Consider the following 25,849-nt stretch of genomic DNA (forward strand, 5'->3'; position numbering starts at 1 on the left):
ATAAAAATGTTACAAAAAAATTAAAATAATTATAATAATAATAATAGTAGTAGTAGTAAATCGGGTTTGCCAGCTTCCTCCCTGCACAGTTCTCTGCATCTCGGCACCTGGGCGAAGCATCCTCCTCCTCCCGGGGCTCCTCGCTGCTCCTCTCGGCGTCCGTCGCAGCTCCCAGGCCCCCCGCACGGGCACTTGGCGTGGAGGCGACGAGGGGAAATCCCAAAGTGCAGAAGGGGAGGTGGGAGTCCGCGGGTGCCGGAGGCGCGCAGGCGGGCGCGGGAAGGCAGAGCGCGCGCTGCAGCCACAGTCCGAGCAGGAGAGGAGGATGCTGGCGGCTCACCCTCAAAGTCTTGGGATTACAAAAGCTGAGAACTACAAAACTAAATACAAAGAGGGAGAGGCAGCGCACGGGTGAGCACGGCGCTGCCAGGCGCCAGACCCCTGCGCTCCCGCGCCGTGCCGCGGCCGGGCACCACGCTGCCTCCCGCCGCCGGCCCCATCGGGCGCTCCTGCGTGGCGTGCCCAGGCTGCTCCTCACACCTTGTAGTAAATGTTGGCTGGGCTCTGAGGGGGCATCTCCTGCACGATGTAGACGGGGTGCCCGTAGTCCCCGCTCACCTTCTCGTAGTGCGGGCAGTAGTTGTTCTCTGTAGTCCGTAAGGGGATGATGATGTCGCTGGGCTCTGAGCCGGCGTTCCCGCTGCATTTGGGGCTGGCCAAGGTGCTGAGGGACAAGGCTGCGGCCCGCTGCTGCGTGTGCTTCCGGTGCCGCTTGCGGATCTTGATCAGGAGGACGACGAGGAAGATGATGATGAGGATGAAGATGACGCAGCCTGCGCCGATGGCGGCAAAAACGGCGACCTTGGAGCTCAAGAACCCGTCGCTGGGACCTTGGGTCTCCTGGCCGTTCTGGTTGACGGAGCCTGCGAGGAAGGGAGATGGGCGTCAGTGTAGCAGCTGGGCTCCCTGCCCTCCCACCCAGCCCCACATGGGACATCTCACAACCCCCCCCCCCCGCCAGACCCAGCACACGGCTCAGCGCTGGGCCGTGACCGGGCTGCACCCTGGGAGCTCTGCACACAGTAAGGATCTCGGGGTCTGGTGCCCAGAGCCCTGCAATATCCGATGACTGACCCCCACCTCCTGCTGACCCTGGCCCCCGAGGGGCGGTCGCTTGGCTGGCTGCGCCGCAGGAGAAGAAAAGAGCAACTTTTCCCTACTTCATCTGATTTCACTTTTCTCTCAGCAGGGTCAGGAACTCAGGAAACCACCTTCAAAGGGCTTTCACACTGGCTCGGCTCAAAAACCCAAGGACCTCAACTCCTCCAAAACCTCTCAGATGTACGTGGAGGAACAGATGGGCAGCAGAGGGAGGAGGAGGAGGAGTGTGCTGAAACAGCACTTCTCTGCTGCACCGCTGCCAGCACAGCCCGGAGCCAGGAAAACAGCCTGAGAGCTCTGCTCAGCAGCACCTCACTGGGCCACCGGTGCAGAGCTGGGCCGTGAGATGCTGGGGATGCAGGGATGCAGTGCCCAGCATCCTGCAGCACGCACGCCAAACTCAGCACGGAGCCACCCTGGCACCCCGCAGGCCGCACAGCTCCAGCCTGCACAGCACATTCCTGCAGAAGTTACCTGGCTTGCCAGGCTCCTCCACCGTGGGGACTTTGTGGCGTGGGCTCTGTGTCACAATTTTCACGGTGTTGTCTGCCTCCTTGCTGGGCCGACTCGTCGTCAGCTGCTCCGGGATCACCGCGTTTGGATCTGAGGGGAGGAGAAGTGATGGATAAGAAATCTCAAGACAACCTTACCACAGCTGGCCACCCCAGCACAGCCACTCTGCTGTGGCTTAAACACACAAGAGTGGCAAGCCCAACGGTAAGAGAACCTTGACACAAGGATGCAGCCAGGGAACATCTGTGCAGATGGGCTCCTCCTGGAAGAGGCATGGGGATGCAGCATTCGGGGGAAGGTGCTTCCCATCCCACACCCGACATCTTTTCATGCTTTCCAACCCCCTGTGCGTGGGCTGCATTGCGCTCCTTGCAGGGCAGCAGGAAGACCACGAAGGAAGGGAGGCTGCCAGGGCTGCAGCACTGCTTCTTTTGTTTGCTATAAATATTGGCCCCAACGTGAAAACAAAATAATGGGAAGCAGGCAGCAGGAGCTCTGCATCCATGGTGGGGCCAACACAGGCCTGTGGCATGGATGGAACTGGAGGCACTCAGCAGCACAGGAAGGGAGGCTCCAGGGCAGAGACCCTGAAGCCCATTGAATCAACTCTGAAAGTTGTCCATGCTCTCAACAGCAACTGGCCTGGCCTCATCATCCTCAGAACGCAGAAACAACCTCATGCTGGGTCCAGGGCCCTGGTTCAGCTTCCCAACCAAAAAGACATGCTGCCATAACACACAGCTGGGGGAAGCTCCATCAGGAAGCAAAGCCATTTGAGGACAACTTGAAGGCCTACGATGGCGGCTGGGCAGAAAGGGAAATGGGAAGGGTTTTCAGCTCCTCTGTGGGTGTGGAGGGATGATGAGCACCCCAGGAATGGCAGCCTGCTGCAAGCTGCAACTTATTTGCATGGAAACAGAACCAATTCAACCTGACAGCCTTAGCAAGGAACAAAGCAGCTCCTCACCCCTCAGCTCCCCCAGCTTGCCTCGCTCAGACTAAACGCAGCCAAAGGAAGCCCTTCTCCTGCACCAGGCACTTGGTGCCCACACACCAGCACTCACCCTGCCCCACTTTCATGACGATCTTCATGGAGCGTGTCTGGCAGACCCCTCCTTCCCGGTTCTCCAGGCCATCCAGTGTCCCATTAGAGGTGGCTGTAAGGGTGAAAGGCAGGGGTTACAGAGCTGTAAGGAACACAGAGTGCTGACAAGCTGGCTTTATTTAGCTCTCTCCTGTCTGTGCCTCATCCCCTTGGGCCAGCTTAGAACAATGCCAAGGAGCAGAGAAAAAGACGCGTCCACCTCTCTGCACATCCCCTGCCCTACAGAACCATCTCAGGGTGGTTTCTGTAAAGCAGCATGAAAGCTGCCCACATATTCACCCATCAGGAGCCACGCAGAGCACTCTCTGCAGCTCCAGGTTCCTCTGATTGCAGCACAGTGCCCACCAGGTGCAGCACAGGAACACGAAGGGTTATTCCTCACTCGTGGCTGCCAGCAGCCAGCACTGGGCAGGCCTGGCCCAGAGATGCTCGCAGCGGTGAGGATGTGAGCCCTCCAGCTTCCCCCTGCCACCACATCCACACAAGTGAGCCATTCTCAGTGCTTGCACCCTCCTCCCCCTTTAATTCCTGGATAATTTCCTTTGCTCCTTGGTGTATAATAGGAACACATGCATATGCACAGTTTAAATTATACATATATAATTACACACTGTGCCTCAGTAAAGAATGTAAACTCAGAGCCCCAATGGGCTCGAATGGCTTTAATTGCAGGGCAGAAGTCAGTTAAATTCACATTAACTTTTTTCTTTAGCCGGCACAGATTTTTTAAGCCTCCCTCCTGTGGGAACACAGTGAGCTGCATCCCCTGGTACCCACAGCAGGATGGGGCATGGGAGGGGAAACCACCAAAGCAGCCAGGTCAAGCATCCACCGGGCAGCCTTAGAATCACAGTCATTCAGGTTGGAAAAGACCTCTCGGGTCACCAAACTCCAACTCATCCCACCATGCCCACCAACCGTGTCCCCCCATGCTACATCTCCACCGTTCTGGAGCCACGTTGGGCCACGGTGCAGCACCAGGATGAGGAATGGGTAATGCTTTGCAGCAGGGCCAGGGCAGGTCTGAGGGCCATGGGAGCTCTGATGCTGTCTCCCTGTGGGGTTGGAGCCCTCAGGAACACAGCTGAGCTTGCAACGTGAGCTTGGACCATGCCAGAGCTGGGGCTGCAAGCCCTCTGTTTGGTCCAAAACCATCCTGCAATCCAACCTCAGCGAGCGTTTTGCTCATTAGAGCTTCTTGGGCAGCCAGCAGCCCATGGACGGAGCTGGATGCCCACAGGTCAGTGTGATAGGAGCACCAGCAGCATAAATGTCAATGCAAAGGTATGGGGAAAGCAGAGAAATGTCCCCCAGTGCTTGCATGAGCTCTTCCCAACTTGAGCCGAGTTCAGGCCCAACCTCCAACAGCCCATAAAGACATCTGAGGGAGCACATTCCTGCAGGACAGACAGCAGCTTTGCATTCCAAGGCCAGAGGCACTGTTTTTGGGCTGAAATAAACCAAGATGTTCCATGAACCCTGCCCAGCATCACACTGCACCAAAAGGGGACACGGGCTGCTCCACGCACACCTGGGGCTGCTCCATCTCCAACAGACCCCAGTTCTGCCTCTTGGAACGGGGCAACACCATCCCACAGCCAGGAGCTGGGCACCTCCTGGGGACAAACTCATTTCCACCTGCTGCCAGCCCAAACTGCAGCCTGCCCACACGTCTCATTGCCTGGAGCATCACAGCACCCAGCTCCACAGAGCTCCTGCACAGCCAGCAGGGCTGTGAAACAGCACTGCAATCACTTCCGCAGACCACGAGGTCTTATTTAGGAGGTGATAACTGATGATAGCAAAATGACCAAAAGAAAGCATGGCTGCAGTGCTGGAGATCTTGCAAAGCTAGAGCACGTGGCGGCAGCGGGAGACGTCGATTTCTCCAAAATAACTCCACAGACATGGCTTTCAGACCAAAATATCAAATGTTCAAACGATATAAAAGAGTGCCAGATGGAGAATCACATGGATGGGCTGAAGAGGACACAGCTGAGCGTCCTTTCTCCCAAGCAGCATGTAAGACTTTGTTGAAGGAGCCTCTTCTTATCCCGATCACAATAATTACGAGTAGAAAAAGTAGCTTTGAAAGGGGAGCCACAAAAAAAAAAAAAAAAAAGCAGCAGCTACTTGAGAGAACATGAAAGGGGCAGCAAAGAGGGCAAAACGCTCCCAAAAACCATGGCTGTCGTCTGCAGTGCAGCCTCTTGCATCAGGCCTGAAATGAGGACGTGCGCCCTCAGCTCCAGCTGGACCAAAATAGGCCACAGCCAAAGCACAGCTGGCAGCACGGGCAGCACAGCCACATCCCAGTGACACGGCAGCACAGCTTCTGACAGGCTGTATGTGAGCAGCGAAGGGAGACCGAGGGGCTGCTGCAGGGCTGTGGGCACAGGATGCAGCGCGCCGTGAGCAGCCCCCATGCAGGTTAGCAGGGCTGCTGGAGAAGCGCAAGCAAGGAAATAAGGATATTTCAGGTGAAAAAGTCCTTTTGTCCAACGCACCTAAAATCCAGGTGGAACAAAGAGAGAAGGGCAGCTCACAGGTGCACCACCGGGCGCTGTGCACGCCTTGCTTCTCACTGAGGATGTATCAGCAGCCACAGGAGTGGCTCAGGAGCAGCGTGCAACCTGGGGAGCACCTTCCTGGCAATGATAGGAAAGCTCACAGCTGATGTCCAGGTATTGCTGGTAAGAGCTGCTAAGACAGGTGTGGAGCTGTGGCAGCAATGCGCAGCACAGATTTTAAATGGCATCACCAAACACAAAGCAACGCATGGGAGAGAAAGGATAAATATACATATACTGCACAGCGGGTTCATGAGAAGATTATCGCTTGGGTGGCATGCTGGAGACAGCCAGTAACAGCAATCACAGAAGTGAGGCAGAGCCACACGCCAGCCACCAGGCAGGGTCAGACCCACTGCCCCCCTGTGCACCACATCCCTGCATCCCGCGGCACCACGAGGCTGCTGTAGGATGGAAGCAGCCCTAAGGCCTCAGGTGACTCGCAGGGCAGACCCCCAAAGCAACACACGCAGCTGGGGAGACGCAGGGATGGGAAGAGGCAGATCTCACAGCCCAGCAGTGCAGGCAGAGACAGGGCCGGGTACAGCAGTGCCCAGTGCCACCTTCCCACGTCCCTGTGGATCCGAGGGGATTCACAGCTCCTGTAGGACCAGGAGAACAAAAGCAGCCTCCAGACAAATCACTTCTACTCGGGCTTAAAGACAGCACAGCTCCCAGCCCGGAGAGCTATTAGATGCCTTTGCCTTAATGAAGCATTAAGCCTCAGGCTGCTGAGCGATGAGGATTTAACATTGATACTATTAACCATGTAATTGCTTGTCAATTTAGAAGAGATGCTCAGCCTGCATGGAGCACAGGCAGGATCTCAGCGGGCTGACACTGCTCACCCCGCTCCTCCGGCACAGGACCCACCCAGCACCAGCCCATGGCTCACCTCAATAGATGGGCAGGATCTGCCATGGGGATGGGATGGACCTCCAGCAGCACTCCCACTCCCATCCCACTGCACTCCCAGTGCATCCTCTCCGCCTTCCTACCACTCCACACAGAGCTGCACCAAATCGCTTTGTTTCCTCCACTAAAAATATTTCAGACAAGAGCTCGGTTTTGGCAAGTTGGAACCTCTGGAAGTAATACCTGGCAGCAGATAAAGGCAAGGGTCTCTTAAACGGTCAGCCTTGGACAGAGCGAGACGTTTGGTTTCTCTTCTGGATTCCCTCTAGCAGGACTCCGTTATGATTTGGGCCCCAAAGCACAATTAATGTGCTGAGACTGTAGCGAATCCAAGTCTCTTTCCTTTTATTATTCTTAATTACTCTTCCATCTGTGTACAACAGCCCCGCTCCAGACCCAGCCAAGTACCGCATGGATACGGTGCGGCCGCTGGCCTGCAGCCCTCCCTCACCCCCAGAAGTGTCAAAGATTCAGGTTTCCACACTCTATCTCACAGCCTGCAGCGGTGCTCACGGCGGATTTCCCTTCCTTTCGCTGAGCCCCAAGCCCTGCACTCGGATTGCACACACCTCTCGCACCCCTGGGTGCAGATCCGCAAACGCACTGCAGGAAGCTTCGCAACAAAAACAGCCCGTGCCACCCGCCCTGCCCTCCTGTCTTTCTGGTTGTTTTCTGCACCCTCACACACCACACTGCATGGAAGGCATTGGTGCGTGTGCTGCAGTGCTGCTCAGCCCCACCCTGGAGCATCTTGCTCCCTCTTCCCCACCGGGGCAGGAGAGCACAGGGACATTGCAGGAGCGCAGAGACACTGCCAGCTCCCCCCCAGCAGGGACACTGTGTGCTCGGTCACATGTGCCTCATTGCAAGCCATGAGGCACCAGCACACATTCCTGTTATGACCCCCATTACTTTACCCCTCCCCACTGATGCCGGGGGGAGTTGAGCCCTCACGCAGCCCCCCACACCCTCCCCACATACCGGGGACGGAGCTGTCGGGCTGCCAGCAGGGCTGGGAGCCGCCTCCGATCCCAACAGCAGCTGCGCCGGGAAGGGGCCCCGCAGCCCCAGCAATGCGCACGCATCCAGGCCGGCCCTGGGCTGCTGCAGGAGGCACAGGGCTTGGGTTTCACACGGCCGGCCAGCAGCCGGTGAGCCCAGCTCTGCTCACAGCAGAGCTCATGCTGACGGCAGCGCTGGGGTTTGCTCCCACCCTGCACTCCAGAGCTCGAGGACCTGCTGCAGCCCCCAGCACCGTCCTGCTCGTGGAACGCAGCTTACGGTTAACGCTCCCTGTTCATTCCCTGCCTCCTCCTCTTTGCTTCTCCGGGTCCCACAAAGAGTGCTTGAAAAACGTGGATGTTTGCCACAGGACGCACCATCCCAGGAGCGCACGAGCTGGGACTGCAAGAGCAGCAGGGTGCAAATCCTTCTCACTTCCCAGCACCAGTTGCTGCCCCCACTGCCACAACCCACACACATCACGGCTCCTCCAGCACCAACCCCAACAGCAGCTTTGAACCACCAGTACAGACAGCTTTTGTGGCTTTGCTCTCAAGGCACAGGCACAGCCCCGTGCAGAGCAGCGCGCTGCCAACACAGCTCCACTGGCACAGCCGTGCTGCAGGGACCTGGCTGGTGGCACGTGGTGGTGACACACAGCTCCAGCTGTCCCCCGGGAGGGAGAGGATGGCACGAAGCACCACTGACTGCAGCAGTGCACGCAGGAGGATGTGCAGAGTGCTGCCACCCACCAGCAGCAAGCGGGCAGCCCTGGGTGTACCTGGCTGCATAAATACAGGCTGGATAAATAAATAAACAAATGCACGTTGGAAATTCAATATACATACATAAATACATAGTATAAATACATAAATAAACAAACGTAGCTGTAAGTAAACAAAACATTGAACAAAGCAGACATCCTCCCTGCAGCAGGAGCACTGGGGGCTCATGGTGCCCCAGCCCTGTGCAAGCGCAGCAGTCGGAGCCGCCGTGCAGACAGACCCTGTGCTGCACCCATTGCTGGATGCCTGCAGAGCTCACACCTTCCAGACTGCATTTTCTCTGCTCCAGCACTGCTAGCACACTGCTGGTGAATAGCACCAGACACGGCTTGGAAAACAGTAAGTGGTTGCACTGGGTCTGTCTGGGGCGAGGGAAGCTTTCTGCTGGCCAGGGCCAAGTCAACACCAGGACCAATAAAACACTTTGTTAACCCCATCCCTTACAGAAAGGCAGCTGTACCACAGCGCACAGCTCCAGCAGGGGTAGGTGAGAATGCGTGCCAACAGGCAGAATGGAACATGGGAACAGCATCAGCCTGCAGAGCAGACACACGCTGCTGGGCTCTCACTTTCCCTCACCCTTCCACATGCAACCCACAAACCAGGAGACGTGGCACAAGGAATCATACAACAAAAGATTTGCTTTTCAGCATCCTGGCCGCATGAACACCTGCCCACCTCCCAGGAGCTCTGCTGCTGCCCCTGGGCGAGAACCGAGATGCCACACAGAGGAAGATGCTTGAAGACAAGTGATGACATCGAGAAAGTAATTTCCTAGAAAAGCAGCTTTTTGATGGAAAAATTATAATCAGCTCTAATTAGCACTGTAATTAAGAGTCACAGCCACGCGGCAGGTAACCTTGTCAGGGCCAGAAAGTACTGCTCAGTGCAGCAGCACCGCTCGGCTGCACGCTCTCCTGCATCCAACACACTGAGAGTCCACGTGGGATCAGGTCACAGAATGAAGCCTTTGTCCTACATCTATCCACCCCCTTCCAAAAAAAGGCAGTGTCAGGAGGAGAGAGACTGTTGCAGAGGCTCAGGGGCAGCTCTGAGCAGCGAGCTGCACGTCACAGGAAAAAAAGTGCCATGTAATTCTCCACCTGATGCTCTGCCAGAGTCATTTGTGGGCCCCGCTGGGACCCGGGCAGGAGGAAAGCACTTATTGAGTTTTAACAGGGTGTAAATCTCCTTGGTTAGGTAGCAAAACATCTGTGACTCCGACCAAGCAATCTGTCGCGGGGCCCCAAAGGACAGACGGACGGAGATGCACGGCTGCAGGGGGCTCAGCAGGGCTGCGTCAGCACTGCCTGGATGCAGAGCTGGAGGTGGCTCAGAGCAAAGCCAAAGTTACCAGGAGCAGAGCGGCTGATTTACATGTGTTGGAGGCAGGATCTGCTGGGCTTGCCTGCGGCTGGGAGATGCAGAAGGTGGGAAGCAGCAGGGATGGAGAGGGTTTGGGGCGCGCTGCGGGACAGCCAAGAGGAAAGCACGCTGTGCATGCACACCAGGAATCTGCTGGCAGCAGAGAGGGTTACACGGGTACAAACAGCCCCGCAGCTGGGAGGGGGCGCAGGTCCAACCACCCTCCTGCTCCCAGCCCCGCTCCGGGACGTGGGGCTGCTGCTTCTCTGAGCTGTGGGAGATGGGTGCTTCCAGAAGGTGCCCAACACAAGGCTGTTCCCCAGCACACCTGCTCGGTGGTCACAGCACTATGGAGGATGGGCCCCACAGCCCTGTGCAACGCGGCAAACCGGGATCAAAGCACGGCGTCATCACTCAGCAGCAAAACCATCACTCCTAGGGCAAAGCGACTTCAAACAGCAACACAAGCTCGTCCTCCCCAGCAAGGCAAGCTCCAGGAGGTGAGCATGCAGCCGGGCAGCCCTCCGCCAGCACAGACAGGCCGGCCAAGAGGATTTCAAAACGCAGACCATTAGAAATTAAAAGAAGATGGAAAGGAGCTACGGATCGCAATTCATTCATGCCAGAGCCCAGCTCGCTCGCAGGGCTGCACGTCCTGGAGCAGGTGGTGCAGCGCTTCCCAGAGCCCACAGCTCGGCTTACAGAAGCACAGCAGAAGTGACACACGACACATTCCACGTGAGGACAGGTCAGAGCTAAGGGACGCTGGCAAGCCCACAGCAATGCAAAAAGCACAGACAGCTCCTGCGGGAGCTCCCCAAGGACAAGAAAGCATTGCTGGGAGGTCCTCTGTGCAGCCAGGAGTTGGATTCGATGGTCCTCACAGTCCCTTCCATCTCTGGGTACTCTGTGATTCCATGAAAGCACTGTGGGTGCGCAGGCAGCAAAAGGAAAAGCAGCACGAGGGGCTCGGGGAGCAGCAGGGATTTAAAACAAAGCGTGGCGCATCGGCTGCCTGCGCTTATCTGCCGCGCACCGCCAGGCCTGCCCACATGCTGGGAGCTTGTTACAAACCATCCTCAAGCTGAAGGCTCCTGCAGCCTTTCAAGTGCCTTGGTAAAAACTCACTCCCAAAGCAGCCACGCTTCGGTTTTCCCCGTGCTATGGAGGAATCGCTGCTGAGGACAGGGTCCCTCCTGGCAATGCTGCGCTTCACCCCAAGGACCCCCCCGTGCTGCCGGCAGGGAGCTGGGCTCTCCAACAGGGCACAGCGGGCAGCAGGAGATCAAAGTGCTGGGCACTGCCCTCCCGGCCGGGCGCGGGGACGCGGGCCCTTTCTGATGGGGCTTTTCATCCCTATTAGCGCCGTGAAAGGCTGAGCCATGAGATCAGCTGCCAGGAGCTGCGCGGGGACAGCGCTGAGCCGAAAAGGTCAGGAGGGAGGAGGAGAAGAGAAAAGAGGCAGAGGCTTAAGGGACAGGGCTCAACAAAATCGCATTTACCGTGGTCACGGTCTTCAGACAAGCCTCCGAGACAAGGAACCGCGTGTTGTCTAAGGGCCATTATTTGGGTTTGACATGTCCAGAGCAGGGGCTTTGAAGTTCTGAGTCAGGCACGGCGAGAGCCTGCTCGTCCCCCACGCCACTGCCACCTCCCGCAGGGATCCCAAAAGCGGGGCATCCCCCATTACCCCATCGCCCACAGACCTCCAGGACCCCTACGCCTAACCTCAGCTCCAGGACCTCCAGATTCAAGTTGGACCAGCTCCGGGACCCCCAAACTGGGGGCCAGCTCCGGGCCCCCTTGACCCACCAGCCAGGGAGGAGGAGCCCATGCGCACAGCTCAGTTCCCACAGCGCGTCCCTGCAGCCATGTCGCAAGGGCAAGGAGGTTGCGCAGCTGCAGCCCATTTGGGTGAAGCATGAGGAAGTTGGTTAATTGGGGTTTTATCAGCTGAAGTTCACAGCTCTCATCACAGCATCAAACAGCACTTTTGCTTTCAACTTGATTTCACCCATCGAGTTGTGGGACAGGAGATGAGGAGCATATGAAAGCAGCCGCATTCAAATGGGACCAGCAGGAACGCAGCAGAGCGCGTGGCTGGCGGGCACCCAGCACGGCCCCCCAGCAGCACTGCAGCTGTGCACATAGGAGACAAGGAAGTACAGCAGTGTGTCCCAAAAAAGTTAAAAAAAAAAAAAAAAAAAAAAGAAGAAGAAGAAAAGGAGGATTCTGGCATTTGGCAGTACACAGGTGACCCTCGTCTCCACATTAAAATTCAATCTAGAATAGAAATAGAAAAGTGCTGAGGAAGAAAGGCCCAGGGATGAGACCCACATCGCAGAGGCAGCAATGGCTGACAACAATAGCTCTTGCCAGGTTGGGTCTAATTGCATCTAAAAACAGAAATGCAAGACAAGGGGTTTAAGGGAACAGCCGGTGTAATGTATCTGGTTTTGCTGAATTCTGCTGCCAAAAAATGTTAGATTGGATTACAAACATTATTACATCAAAAATGGATTGAAGGGCTTAAAGACCAACAATCAACAGCAAACGCATTTGGTTTGTGAAGCACACATCTTCTGCAGCCTCCCTTTACTTCAGCACTTCCAGCTAATGACCCTGCAGAGGACAGGCATCCAGCAGCTGCCTTCCCACTGCTTGCCCTGGGGGGGGGACAGGTCAGGCGTGAGTCTGCCCAGGGTGCTCACAGGGGGACACGAAGGAGGCGCACCCAAAAACCAGAGAGATGCTTCTGGGCAGGGGATGAGGACACGCACAGAAGCGGAACAAATCACAGGAAATTGGAGCAGATAAGGCTGAAACGAGGTACAGCCAGGTCTGAGACCCTGCAACAGACATCTCCGGGACCCACCAACACCTCTGCGACAGCACAACTCTGCAGTTATCACCTCCTACAGCGTTTTGCTCCTGTAAGCCCACAGAGCATCTGCTGGTTTGTTTGTAAGCACTGGGAGCCATCCTTCCCTCACAGTACAGCTATGTACAAGTGACTGCTTCCTCACCTGCACGACCTAAATCCCCCCCTGCACACAATGCAGCCTCACTGCTGACCCTGGGAAAGGCAGCAGCACCCACATCCATTCATGGGTCTGAAGGGAAAACCCAGCCCAACCCCTCCACTGACTGCCCAGCAGCCTGCCCAGGCTGGGCTTTGTGCTTGGGAAAGGAAGTGAAAATCTGCTTTTGCTGGACTCACCTCCCCATAGAGCAAAGCAGGGATTGCACCTCACAGAACCTCTCCCCTTCCCATCACCAGGTGCCGACCGGACCCCAAAAGCAGGGCACCAAACACACAAGAACCCCTGGGCTGCCCCGAGCCCACATCTGCCAAGGAGCAATAATGGAAGCAAAGCACCAAATACGCAAACAGTGCCCCATCCTGCAGCCCTGCCGAGCCTTTGTGCATGGCCCCGCCGCACAGCCAGGAGCTCCTGCATCTTTTTCTTTATGAAAAGGCTTAGGGAGAGGAATCACCTTCCCCTGTCCAGCCGCGGGAGAAAAGATGCTTTTAATGAAAGCCTCCGGCTGGCATTGAGGGGCTCGGCGCGAGGACTCAGAGAGGATGGGGAGAGGTTACGTTTGCTTTCAAAAGCCTTTTTCATCGCTAAAGCAGCCTAAGCCGAGGGCTGAGTGTCCCTCGGTGATAAAAGTGGCCCTAAACGAGGCTTGGCATATCCAACGTGACGCGGGGGAAAGGGGGGGCGGCCCTGAATGGCGGGGATGGGGCGGCGGGCGCTCGCAGCGGGGCTGGGACGGCACAGTCCTGCAGCCGCCCGTGTGCTGCATCCCCGGCTTAGGGAGGGCAGGAGAAAAGGAAGAAAAATCCTTTTGTGTATCCGGGCAGGCTGGGGGAAAGGAGAATACAAAAAAAAAAAGACAACACGTGGGTGGTCTGCTCGGGAGACTTTTGACTTTGTTTTTTCGGCTATTTTGTTTCTTGGCAGAAGGAGTTCCTGGGGCTGCTGGGCAGAGGCTATGGGCAGATCACAGGAGCATCCCCAGCCCACCCAGAGGCCAAAGAGCAGCGCACAGCGGCCGCCCGGCCCCCGCGCAGCCGGGGCTCGCATCAAAGCACGGAGCAGTCAGGAGAAATTAAAGTCAGAAATGGTCGGAGCCGCGCGGGCAGGGGGCACCAGGGGGGGGGCACCGCAGCACCAGCCCCGCTCCTGGGGCGGGCAGTGGGAGTGTGACTCCAGATTCCCCCAGCGCTCGGATGGAATCCAGATTTCAGTGCAAACACAGCGAAAACCGCCGCATGTGGGACAAGGTTCGGTGTTCTGGTAGCGGATTAAAGATGCAGCTGCAGTCTTCTAACTCTACAATGAGAGAGGAAAACCACGGCGAGAAATAATAATTAAAAAAAAGAGGGACTGCTTCCACACCAGCAGCCAGACAACACAAACACAAGCAGCTGAGGAGGTGGCACGGTGGGGACAGGTGTGCTGGCAGCCCAGGTGCACAGGGTTTGCAACCCATGCACTTATTCTCCCTGGGGCTTCTATAGGCTCCGAGTTTGTTCTGGTGAATGCGTATGTCCTGGAAAGGTATTTCCAGCTGCAGAGGGTGGTGGGCTCGCTGCTGCTGCAAGAGAGCTGCCTGCCAGGGGTGCAGCTCAAGGTGCAATGCAGGACTCAGAGCAGCCCCACACGCAGAGCAGAAGCTGCCCAAGCACTTCCTGGTGTTTGCCCCAAACAAAAGGAAAACCTGCGGCTGTGCTTTCAGCCCCTTCTCCCCCCTTTCTGCCTGCTGCACAGAAAGTTCACAGCTGAATTCAGACCTGCTTCAGCCACAGACCTGCAGGGGAGGCCGACCTGCCCTATCTCACAGCCGCCATGCTGCAGCCAGCCCTGGGTACACACGGTGAGCAGGGGTGCACGCAGCAGGAGGAGCTCATTGCTGCACAAGGTCCTCACCCAGCTGCAGCTCCTCGGGACTGGGAGCAGGTGAGCAGAAGGGCCAATTTGGTGAGAAACTGCTGCAATCCCTTTTGCAGCATCCTGTGCTCATGCCAAGCATTATAGAGAGCTGAGCAAATGTATGCTAAGGATCCAAGGGTGGGCTGAAATCTGACCTGCAGGAGCCCATTTGGCTGTTTCCTCAGTCCCAGGCTTAGTGAAATTACGCTGCAGTGAAAATAAAGCAATTTCCAACACCAGATAGGGCAGCAGGGAGCTCTCAGGCTGGCAGCATCACCGCAGCACCTCCTGCCCCACAGCCTCAAGCTAGAGGACGCCTGTAGGATCCTGGCCAACCACTCTGACAGCAGAGAGCTCAGGCTAAAAATACATCTCTGACCGACTCCAGTGCCCCAGCCTGCAGTCTCGGCTGACCCCTGTGCCAGGCTGCTTGTCGTGGAACCCGCAGCACGTGACAGTGAGCGCGGGGGGCAGCAGGGCTGCCGTGCCCTTTCCTGCTGCGCTGTGGGCTCGCACGCGATGTGAGCAGCCAAGCAGAAATCCCAGGGCAAGGGGCAGAGGGTGAGTGAGGAGGCAGGCATCGCCCAGCACCGGGAGGGAGGGGGGAATGCAGCCCCAGCAACGAGCTCACAGCACCATGGATGCTGGAGATGCGCTGTTGGTACCCACAGGTGCACCCTGTGCACATCATCTGTGTGCTCAGACGAAACTCAGCCTCCTTCCTTCTACAAAGCCATGTTACAGATGGAAACAACAACTACAGGCCAACGTGTAGGATTTTACAGCCACTTAGATCATGACAAGCTCCAGGAGCAACTCCCCAGGCTGCTTCCTATGGCAGGCAGCAAGGATGGCCGAGACACTTTGCACACCGTCAGCATCCCAGCGCCCTACAGGACGACCCTGCAGCACTCCAGCCTCACAGCCCGGCTCCACAAACAAGCTCCAGCCACGAAACCTCTCCAGACACAGAAACCACTCCGGCTGCAGGCAGGTCTCACCCTGCTGGAGGGGCCGTCCCGGCTCCTGGCGCTGCCAGATAAAGGCCCAGGACCCCTCGGCCGGCACATTCCTCCCTTCTCCCATGCAGTGGGAAATATTTTCCGTGCGTGTCAGCACTGAGCAGCAGCCAAGTCCCAAACAGCGCCTGGTGACACTCCGCAGGCCCCCGCAGCCCCAGCGAGGAAGAGGAGGGCGACTCACATGTGATGAAGTAATCCTGCTGCCGCTTGAACTCCAGGCCCATGTAGTTGGGGCTGAACTCCTGAAACTTGATGGTGAAGCGGATCTCCTGCTCGGGCCGGTTGCACGTCACCAGCACATTGGGGTCCATGACAGTGCTGCAGGCATCTGCCTGATCCTTTTTCACCAGGTACAGCTTGTAGTACTCGTAAGGCTTGGACGGCTCCGCCTTGGGGCAGATAATGTCCAGTTTGTCCCCAATCTCCGGGTAGATGACCAACCCTTTCCCACTCATGAATCTGAAAGAAGAGGAGAAGGTGAGATGTTAGCAACGCTCACACCCAGGTGTTCCACCCCGCGCACAGCCTACGATTTATTTTGGACATAAATTCCTCCGCTCTCCCTCCACAAAGTGCTTTTTTTGTTGTTTGACACCAACACGAAGCTCTCCCGTTCCCAGCAGCAAGGCCAGCACCTTCCCACCGCTGCTGCCATCCCACAGAGCCGGGCTGGGCTCTGCCCATGCGGTGTGCCCCAAGGCAAGGCAGCCAGCTTCCTGCAGGGCCGGCTGTAATTAGGGAGCAGTGGGGAGGGATCCCTCCCCACCCCGCTCGCGGAGGAATTCCTGTCCTTACATGGCAGGGAGGGAAGCATCTCGCAGGGCAGCTCCTACCCACCCGGCCGCTGCCGCGGCTCAGCAGCATGCCCAGGAGCGTGGGAGGACCGGATGGAGAGGAGCGAGGAGGGAGGAAAGCTATTTGGGGCTGGAAGGCAGGGCATTGCGGAGGGAAGGAAGGCAATGTGCTGATAATTAACATTCAGATTTCATTATTGCAGAGCCATACTCTGAAGTAGAGGATTAGGGCAACGAGGAGGGAAGCAGCAGAGCATCTACTTTGATGTAGGCAACGTAATGCGTTCTGATGGAAGATAACATGGGAATGGATGTTCCCGCAAAGCTCTCTGCTGCAACTCCCTCACGTAATCTGTGCAAACCGGAGCACAGCTCCGCCGGGCTGCACACATCCACAGCTCCCCTCCTCTCTGCAGCCCCTGCCCCATGGCACGGCAACGGGGCTGCTGCCTCCTCCCAGCCTCAGCGGCGCGGGCTGAAGTTCCAGGCACCAAGGAAACAGCATCAAACATACAGGACCAACCTGCTCTGTGGCTCCTGTGCAAGTCTTAGCAAGAAGCCGCGGAGCTGAAACCAGAGCTGCAGCAGCCCAGGCTGTGGGCCTCTCGCTACACGAGATTTACACGCCAGGGAAGGCAGGCGGAGCCCAAGCCCACACACACCCCATGCCCTCGGCAAGGGCTCCTGAGTCGGGTTTCGGCTGCGGGATTGGGAGGGAAAGAAGCAGCAGGCATTGCCTGCACCTCACCATCAGCCCATGGGGCAACACCACGAGGCCAACCGGAGATAGCAGCTATGGCTGCCCTCCATCCGTGTTGCCTCAGCCGTGGAGCTGGATTTGGTATGCTGGCCACACCATGCTGTCTGCCCCTCACATCCCTCCAAGGACAGCAGAACACAGTAACCCAAACAGTGCAAGCAGGTCGCGAGGAACGGGGGCAATCTTGACCATCCCCACTTGACCAGCTGCGTAGAAGCAGCTCTGACTCCTAGAAGCCACAACCTCCGGGACAAGGCTCTCCAGTGGCCCCAGAACAGAGCAGGAAGTTTCACCCCTCCGCAGCCAGGCTGCCGCAGGAAGGTGGAAGGAAGGCAGCCGGTGCTCCAGGTGAGCCACCAAGTAGGTCAGCTGGACCCCAGCCAGAGCATTACACGCGATAAAGGCTTCCCCCACCCATCGCCTGTGCCCTGATGCAATCCCAGGAGATGTTCAGTCAAAGATGCAAAGAAGCCCCTGCCCCTCCCTCCCCTTGCTCACCAACCCCACCCCATCCGAGGCCACAGACATGCAACACAAGTAAACACTTGCATGCTCACTCACAGGTTCCCACCCTGCGAGGCAGCTGGATCCCACATTCATTTCTCCGCAGTTGGGCTGAGTCAGACGCTTTCTGGCAAAGGGCTCCCGAGTGACTCAAATTCCCTCCTTCAGCCTCTGCCAGCTCCCTTCTGCCCAAAAGATGCCAAACAGGAAGCCGCAAACAAGTCGAGCAGATGTCTCGCGACTCCGGAGCCAGGGCAGAGGGCTCCCATCCACCTCCCAGCAGTGCCAGCACAGCCCGCATGCCATCCCCGCGGCTCCAGGTCGGGTCACGCCAATTTCTGAGCGCAGCAGGACGGGAAAACGTGGGGAGGGAGGGAGATGATAAAGGAACGCCGCTGAGAACATCCAAGCGCAGCTCCCTGTTGGCATACCCTAATCTCACAAAGCTCAGAAACGTCTGTTGTATTTGTTTTTAAGGACAAAATCACAACCAATTTTCTTAACACGAACGCTCCATCTCAACTTCAGAAGCACACAGCTTCTGCCTGGGCATCAGCCCAGGAATATTTTCCAGGCTTTCTACACCAGCACCAAGAACCATTCACCGTCGCCGCACGCAGCACTCTGTCACTGTCATCCCACGGCCCCACAGATGTTTTCTCCTCCGTTTCCCCCTCGGCGTGCTCCTCTTCTCTAAAAGCAGGGCTGCCTCCAAGTGAAAAGGCTCTTCAGCCTTAGCAGTGATAGGAAACCCCTGAAAGTACCTTCAAAACAGCTCCTCGTTTCTCTGAACCCCTAATGGCACATCAAGGCTTTCCCCCTCACATTTGGAGGTGTTTTGCAAGCACTGGCTTGCGGCAGCTATCCACCCATTGGGCGAAAAAGGTGAAGAGCATCATTCCTCACAAGAACAGCCAAGAGAAAAGCACCAAGCATTTGGAGAAGTCACCCTCGGACATTATTAGAGCAAGTTCTGCACATGAGAAATTTTACTTTAAAAGGGTCTCTGAAGGCAAAAAAAGGCTCAAACTCCTGGCACGAGGTGACTCATCCTTACAAGGACACATCTCCAAATTGATGTTAACTGGAAAGAATGAACAAATTACTTTTAAATTAAAAGGGAAACTCAGTGAGCCCTGAGAGCACATACTGCAGTTTTGGGGAGGATCTGCTGTATTCCTCATCCATACAGAGAATGATTTCCCTGCTTTACGGGGGGGAGTGGAATGAAATTCAATTCAACCTTAAGGATGAAACTGTGACTGACATCTGCATAATAAAGCACTCGGGGATGCGGCTCGAGACATGCAGTGTATTAGACAACTTAAATTAGGATACGGCAGACTGGTGAAGCACTGAGAAGGAGGATGGCTGTTGCTCAAAGCAATAACCTACTTATGTCCCAGCCTCAGACAGCTACAGCCAGCACTGGGGATGAGCGGACCCCGCGGCAGGGATGGGATGGGAATGGAGTGGGAATGGAACGGGCAGCACACAGCCTGCAGCACCTTCCCCAGCACCTTTGCCACACAAAACCTCCAGCCAGCCCTGCTCTTCTGTGCAAATCACAGCACGATGGTTTCAAGGGCAGCAGAACCAGGCAGCCTTGTCACCCTCTGCCCCCCTCTGCTCTCCCAGCACCCCACAGGAACGCTCTCGCATCTTGCACTGGTGCCAGCACAAGCATGCGAGGTGCCCATCCTGCACACGCTGCATTTGCTGGGGTCAAACATGCAAGAAAGAAAGCAAAGCCGCTGCTGGGCTGGAGAAGCACGGGCTGCTGCACGCGCTGGGATGCTTCTTCCCCAAGGACCTCCCAAGTCTAAAGGCTGGAGCCGTTCAAGTCGCTACGAAACCAGCAGCAGGCACTTAAAGCCGATGCAAATCGGGAAGCGTGCTCTGCTCAGCTCAGCTGGGCCTCCTTTTTATCTGGAAATCTCAAGTGCTTCATGAGATCGAGCCTCGCAGCCGCAGGAGACAGCTGAAGGGCTTTGTCACCCCCGAGCGCAGCGCTGCTGCAGGCAGGCTGACGGCCACACGGTTGGCTCGAGCTCAGCTCCATCCGTCCCTGCAACCCAGCGCCTCTCACGGAGCGCACAGCCTCCCCACGTGCCCCCCTTTGGGACAAGGAGGACATTTCTGCTTCGATTCATGGAGTATTTGTAACCACCGCGAGTTAACAGCTCATGGAAAACATCTCCACATCCTTTCTTCCGGCGTCAGACGCGGTGGGAAAGATTAACTGCAGCTACTTGAGTCACTTTCATTCCCAGCGGGCTCACCACATCAGGGTGATGCTGGTGGCACTGGCATTGCCACCCACAGACCCAGTCGGGCTCCCAGTGCTGCATCCCGGGTGTGCAGCCCCGCGCACCGGCCGGCCCCGCAGCCCCACAAATTCCTGGCCCTGCAGGTTCCTAGGGAGCTATCAGGTGGCAGCGTCCAATTTCCTCATTGTTTCGGGAGGTGTTTTCTGATGGGAAAGGTGAAAAGGGTATTTGTGAGCCTTGTAAACCGATTCCTCCGAGTTGGGTAAACAAGGGGAGCTCTGTTGGCAGCCAGCCCCTGCAAGCCGGAGATGCCTGAGCTGAGAAACCCAAGCGGGGGGCAGTCCCCCACCCAGCCAGGGACTCAGGGTCGCTGGGGGAGCCCCATGCCCCAGTGTGGATGGAACCAAAGGGACAACCCCTGAGCCCCCAGCCAGCGGGAGCCGACAAAGCGACAAGGGTGCAACAAGTGGGACCAGTGCAGTGACACAGGTTCCGTGCTCCCCAGCTTGCACAGCGTCTGGTGTCAGGCACGGCTGCACTGGCATCGCAAAGGGGATTTAACTGGAGAGGAAAAGGACCAGAGTGATAAGGGATAATCCCTCAAAATATGCCGCTGGGTTACTCGGGGGGGGATTTCTGTGGCCTTTGTTGCACCAGGCTGCACTCAAGTCAGTTTACAGGACTCTAGCCCAGAATGTTCCTCAAGCAAAGGAAGACACATCCCGCAGTGCCTGCTGCTCACCCTGGTTCCACACTGAAGCACCACAGCTCCGCCAGTCTGTGTCAGCACACAGGAAACTGGTAAATATGCACATAATTTAAAGAATGGGTTAACATGCTTTCAAACAACCTATCTCCCAGCCCAGGTACTTATTGTGCCATGAGAACTGCAAAACCTCTGGGGCAGGCATCACATTTCCCTGTGTCTGAAGAACAAAACGTAGCTCTTACTGTATTTCAGGCTTTGCAGAAAACAGAACAACACAGAACAGCCACCCCCTCCTTGGATAAGATACTCCGAAGCATGAATTCTGACATACATACAAGGTGACATATGCTGAATGCTGTTTTCTTCAAAGAAATCCAGAAATAGCCATCTTGCAAGGAGGACATGTACTCTTAGCAGCCAGGGCTGCAGGGGGGCCTGGCACAGTGACATGCTGCGAGCAGAGAGCAGCAAACAGCCATTTAGATGTGGCATTTACTGCTGTGCAAGAGCTACGGGTCCTGCTAGACCTTCAGGAGCTGAGGACCACGTCAGGAGAACCCACCCTCCTAACACAGCATATGGGCTTGCTCTGGAGGTTATTTGGGGGCTACACCATCCCCAGGGCTCCCGTAGGTCCCCGGGGCTCAGAAATGTGCTCCAGGAAGCAGCCAGCAGTTCTGTAAGATGAAGTGGTTGAGAAAAAGAGCTGGAGACTCCATGGAAAAACTCCCAAAAAGCATTCATGCAGCGTATAAAACACATGAGGGCTTCACTGGTGTCCAACCACTGCCAGAAGCAGAAGCCCTCTGCTGCCTGCCTTGTTCCCACTTGCTTTTCAGGAGCCCACCACCACCACCACGTCACAGCCGAGGAGCTCTCTGCCCAAGAAGAGCCCTCCTGCCCATACAGGCAGCCTCCAGCAGTCCACATCCATCCCAGAGAGGTGCAGGAGCAGGAGCACGGTGCTGGAACACCAACAAATCCAGGTTCCTATCCAGCTACCAGGCCATGGTAGAAGCAGGAGGGTCCAGGTCCATACAACCTCATTTTTTCAATCTATAGTGCCAATGCAATCCAATTTCTTCTTTTTGACTCTCGCTAACTTCTTGGAACAGAGATATCCCACGGAAGGACATTCATTACAACTCGAGCAAAGCGGTTCCCTGCTCTCCTCCACCTCCCATCCGTGTCTGTCACCTTCCCATTTGTCGAGTTCTTCGTCACTGCAAGGAAGGGTAAATAGGAGCACGTGATTCCCCATCCTCACGCTTTCCCACTTCTTTCATGTGCTCTTCTATTCTTAGTCTCCGCTAAGTGCAGCCTTCGATCCCTTTTTTCCTGCTAATCTCTGTATAATTATTTCCACTGCCCTTCTGCAGACCTCTTCTATTTCTGCAGTATCCGCTCTGCGCTGGGGCGATGAGAACACAGCACAGCGACTCAGGTAAGCCTCAAAGCAGCCTCGTGGGGTGGTCGCTCCTTTGGCCTTGGCTCCAAGCATGACCACAGAAAGTCAGTGCTTCTCGTTGGTCCTTCAAGCCATCCCACCTCTGTGCTTCCTTCCACCACATGCTCTCCATCCATCCTTCAGCCACGGAGCCCCAGGAGCAGCCTCCCATCCTTAACCCTCACACCAGCAAGTTCTTGGGCAACACTCCCCGCAGCCCGAGTCTTAGCAAAGAAGCTAGAAGCCACCTCAGCCCACCGGCTCACATCCTCCACCAACGCCAACCGCAGGTGGTTCCCACCATGGCACGAGGCTAATCAGCCCGGCCCGTTTCCTCCAGGCATTGAACCAGCTCCATCGCAATGCACCCCCGGTCTGTAATTCTCTGGGATCATTCCTAATACCTTTAATGATAAACACTACGCTGGCTCCCTGCCCGCCCCCCGACGCAGCAACCGAATTAACGACGGATCTGCCTCGTTAGCGGTGCTGGGAATGACCCCTCCCGGTGCCCCCCCTCCCTCCACCCCACTCGCGGCCCCTCAGCCTCATTCAGCGGGGGGGGGGGGGGTGCATTTTGGAACTTCGCACTGCTGTCAGCATCCACGACCCCCCCAAAAAAGGGGCCGTGCAAACAGGTCCCCGTTCTTCCCTCCAGCACACAGCGGCTGCCCGCACAGCCTGCAGCTCTGCCTTCTCTGCAAACCACCCCACAGAGCCCCCCGCTCCCCACTCGACCCCGTTCCTCTCCCGGACACACTTTAAGGCCCTTTTTTTTTTCTTTTTTTTTTTTTTTTCCCACATTTCAGGTTTAATGAGGCCCATTCAACCCTCCCAAAGACAAAAGGCCCTTCTCGTTTCTAAACGGATTTACACGACGCATCAGTGAGGCAGAAACGGGTCGCCATGGCAACGAGGCCCAGCCGCCCCCCCTTTCCCCCCCACACACGGCTGCCATTTTGTCCCCGCGCCGCACCCCAAACCCCCACCGCTTCCACAGGGGGAGCACGGGAAGAATGGGGGGAAATGAAATAAGCCATAAAGGCGATGTGCACTGAATGCACTGGAGAATGAAGATGTGCAGCCCCTGGGGACCCCCTCCCCCCCCCACCTCTGGGGTCCCTGCTCTGAGTGCCCCCCCAGAACACGACGTGGGAACCCCAGAACAGGATCCCACTGTTCCAGAGCCGCCCCGGCCACCTGCCAGGGCCACAACAGCCACAGCCCACAGCCATGGAGACCTCCAGGCCCCCCGAGGAGGAAGCCCCTTCTTAGATGAACTGAAATCTGCTTAAGTAAATGTTTCTCCAGCATATGTAATCCCTTGCAAGTTTTGCACTGATGACTGATTGGGGTTTATTATCAAACCGTAGTTAAAATGTAAGCAGAAGGCAAGTAAACACCGGCTGCGGGGGGAAAAATAAACCGGGAACACCTCAGCTCCCAGCAGGAGGCTGCAATGGTGGAGCTGGGGAAGCTCTGCCCTCAGCTCCCCTGTGTGTCCCTGCGGGGCGACGATGGCTGCGGTGCTGCTGGAGGACCACCCCACACCCCCCTTAGGGCTCCAGCACTGCAAGCTCCTGCTCCACACCTCGCACCCGAGCTCCCTCCTACGAGCAGCGCAGATCCCATCGCGCAGTGCCAATCCCTATCAGCTGTGATCCGGAGCCACCACATCCCAAGGAACCAGCAGCCCATCCCTAAGCGAGGCTTTGCTCAGCCACTGCCATTGGGAAACGCTGACTGCAAGTGTCAAGCACAAGCTGGCCAAATAAGCTGCCGGTCCGCCTGGAGCACAGCAGGCATTGCTCACACCTCAGCAAGTGGATGAGGGAGCAGCCTCACAACAAACACTGATGGGAGCTTTGCTCAGGAGGTGCACGGGGGCTGCTCTGCACACACAAACTCTCTCTCCCAGAAGACAAGGAATCCAACACAACAGGCTAGAGGTGGACCAAACCTTCCCCCCCTCCATCACCAGGCATGCTTCCATCGCAGGAGGTGCTCCTCCTCCAGAGCAGCCAACAAGGGACAGCACAGTCCCTCTGCCATCAGAGCACATCCTCTTTCATTATCACTGCACCAAAAGACGTGGTAGAGGAAGTCTGGCTCAGGACCAACTATCAGAGCACACTGGGAAAAAAGGGCAATTCCCACAGCCCCCAAGCAGGTTTTTCTGCCCATGCTCAGCTACCTGCTTCCACTCTCTCAGTCTGCAAGCACTCCAGGTTCCAGATCACATCATGCTTGCCACCAGCATCACCAACTGAGGACTCCAGCGGTCCTCTCGCCAGGGATGCCACAGGTGCCAGGCCAGCAGGAAAACAGTTTCTGATTGCCAAAGCAGAAACCATTGCAGCTGCATTCCCCGTGCTTGTTCTCAGCTTTCTGTCTTGCTGGAGCTAGGGGTCTCTGGGGTAACTTTGGGCTTTAATCATCAGGACACACTTGCTCCTTCAATGCAAGACCGGTGTTCATTTGGTGAACCTGCTGGATTTCCAGTGAAGAAACAGAACAGGTTGGATACAGCCAGAGAAGCGCTGACCGTGTGCGCACTGCACCGAGGCATCGCAAAGCTGCCATCATGCATTACAGCCACTTCCCAGCTCTGGCCTGCACAAAGGCATTTGTCTGAAACAGCTTATTTATAGCTGCACGCCGCTATGCCGTGCTGCCAGTGACATCCCCAGCCAGGGGACAGCCAGCAAGCTGCATGTGGCCCCTGAGCTGCAGGAGAGCCGGAGGTGGGCATGCTGAGTCCATGCACGGGCACGGGGGGGTTCCCAAGCTGAGTGACAGAATAAAAGCACCCACAAGAAGGCATATGATTCCACAATGAGATAAGCTCTGTTTCCAAATGAGTACACGACCAGAAGAGCCTGGCCAAAGCTAATGCAGCACACAGAGTGCATGTCTCCTGCCAGGTGAAAGCTCTTCTGCATGGCAAGAGCACAAGAGCAGAGTGCTTCCATGCCTACCCACCCCGGTGGGATGGGTGCATCCTCCCTGCCCAAGGAGGAAGAGAAGGAAGGCAAGGGGCTCTTACAGGAGCCAGGCACTGATGTGAGCACCCCCCATACATGCAGGCGCTGCACCCAAACCGTACAAACAAATACTATTTATCCCAACCCTGCGAGCAAAATTAAAAACAAGCCGGTAATTGAGGCCATTTGGAGGAGATTTAATTGGGGCCAGACCACTGGCGCAGGCTGCTGCTGCCACCTGCAGCGCTTTCTGCAAGCAGTGACAGCAGCTCCGGGGGGACCAGGGCCCCGGTCCCTGCTCTCCGAGGGCAGATGCTGTTGGGGCAGGACAAGGGATGCATCCTGGGTGCCACGTCTGCCCGTAGGCACTCCGCACACTCGTTGCTGTCCCGGCACGATACGCTGCTCCACCAGCGACAGAACCGAGCAGCTGGCCAAAATAACAGCCAACAATAAAAAAAAAATATGAGAAAGCCTCCATTTCCTCCCCCAGACCCTATCAGCCCGCACCTCCCCTCGCAGAAATAAAGACAAGCCGTGCTATCTAATTAATGCTGTCAGGCTGCGGCGCAGGGCGGCGGCGGCGGCCACAAAGGCGGCGTGGGGAGCGCTCAGCCCGCAGCCACGGCCGGCAGCCCCGCGCCGCGCCATCAATGGGGCCCCACGCTGCGCATGAGGTAAGATGCGATTCAAAGCGGGGTTTGTAAGAGGTTTTGTTTTTTAAAATGGGGGAGGGGAAGGGAACAGGGACTTGACAAGAGCTGACAGACAACTGAACAAAACCATAAGGGCCATGAATGGCAACACGGCTCTTTAATTGGCGTAGGAATGGGGAGAAAAGTGAGACAATGAGGCGCAGCCCTGGTCGCGGGGCCCCAGCCTGCCGAGGTGCAGGGGAGCGAGTGTTCCCCTTCTGCTGAGCTCGCAGCCCCCCTGGACAAGTTGTAATATAGTATTAAGTTTGCTGATGATATCCCTGCCCTGCCACTTGTTTAGACAACAG

The 25,849-nt window shown here is 56.6% G+C and overlaps 1 protein-coding gene across 1 annotated transcript in view; it reads right to left on the bottom strand.

The window, feature by feature from the left end:
* Positions 1-460: 460 nt before the first annotated feature.
* Positions 461-25,849, bottom strand: part of EFNB1 (ephrin B1) — a 44,308-nt gene continuing 18,919 nt past the window's right edge. Inside the window, exons 2-5 of the mRNA XM_042824967.1 lie at positions 15,560-15,837; positions 2,739-2,831; positions 1,636-1,764; positions 461-923 (exon numbers count right to left, since the gene is read on the bottom strand). Coding sequence (XP_042680901.1) covers positions 535-923; positions 1,636-1,764; positions 2,739-2,831; positions 15,560-15,837 — 889 coding nt within the window. The 3' untranslated portion in view covers positions 461-534. The remainder of the gene's footprint in view (positions 924-1,635; positions 1,765-2,738; positions 2,832-15,559; positions 15,838-25,849) is intronic.

The sequence above is a fragment of the Centrocercus urophasianus genome, unplaced genomic scaffold (assembly GCF_019232065.1).
Source record: "Centrocercus urophasianus isolate 14NV4802_14NV808 unplaced genomic scaffold, USGS_Curo_1.0 seq_24, whole genome shotgun sequence".
Taxonomy (NCBI): domain Eukaryota; kingdom Metazoa; phylum Chordata; class Aves; order Galliformes; family Phasianidae; genus Centrocercus; species Centrocercus urophasianus.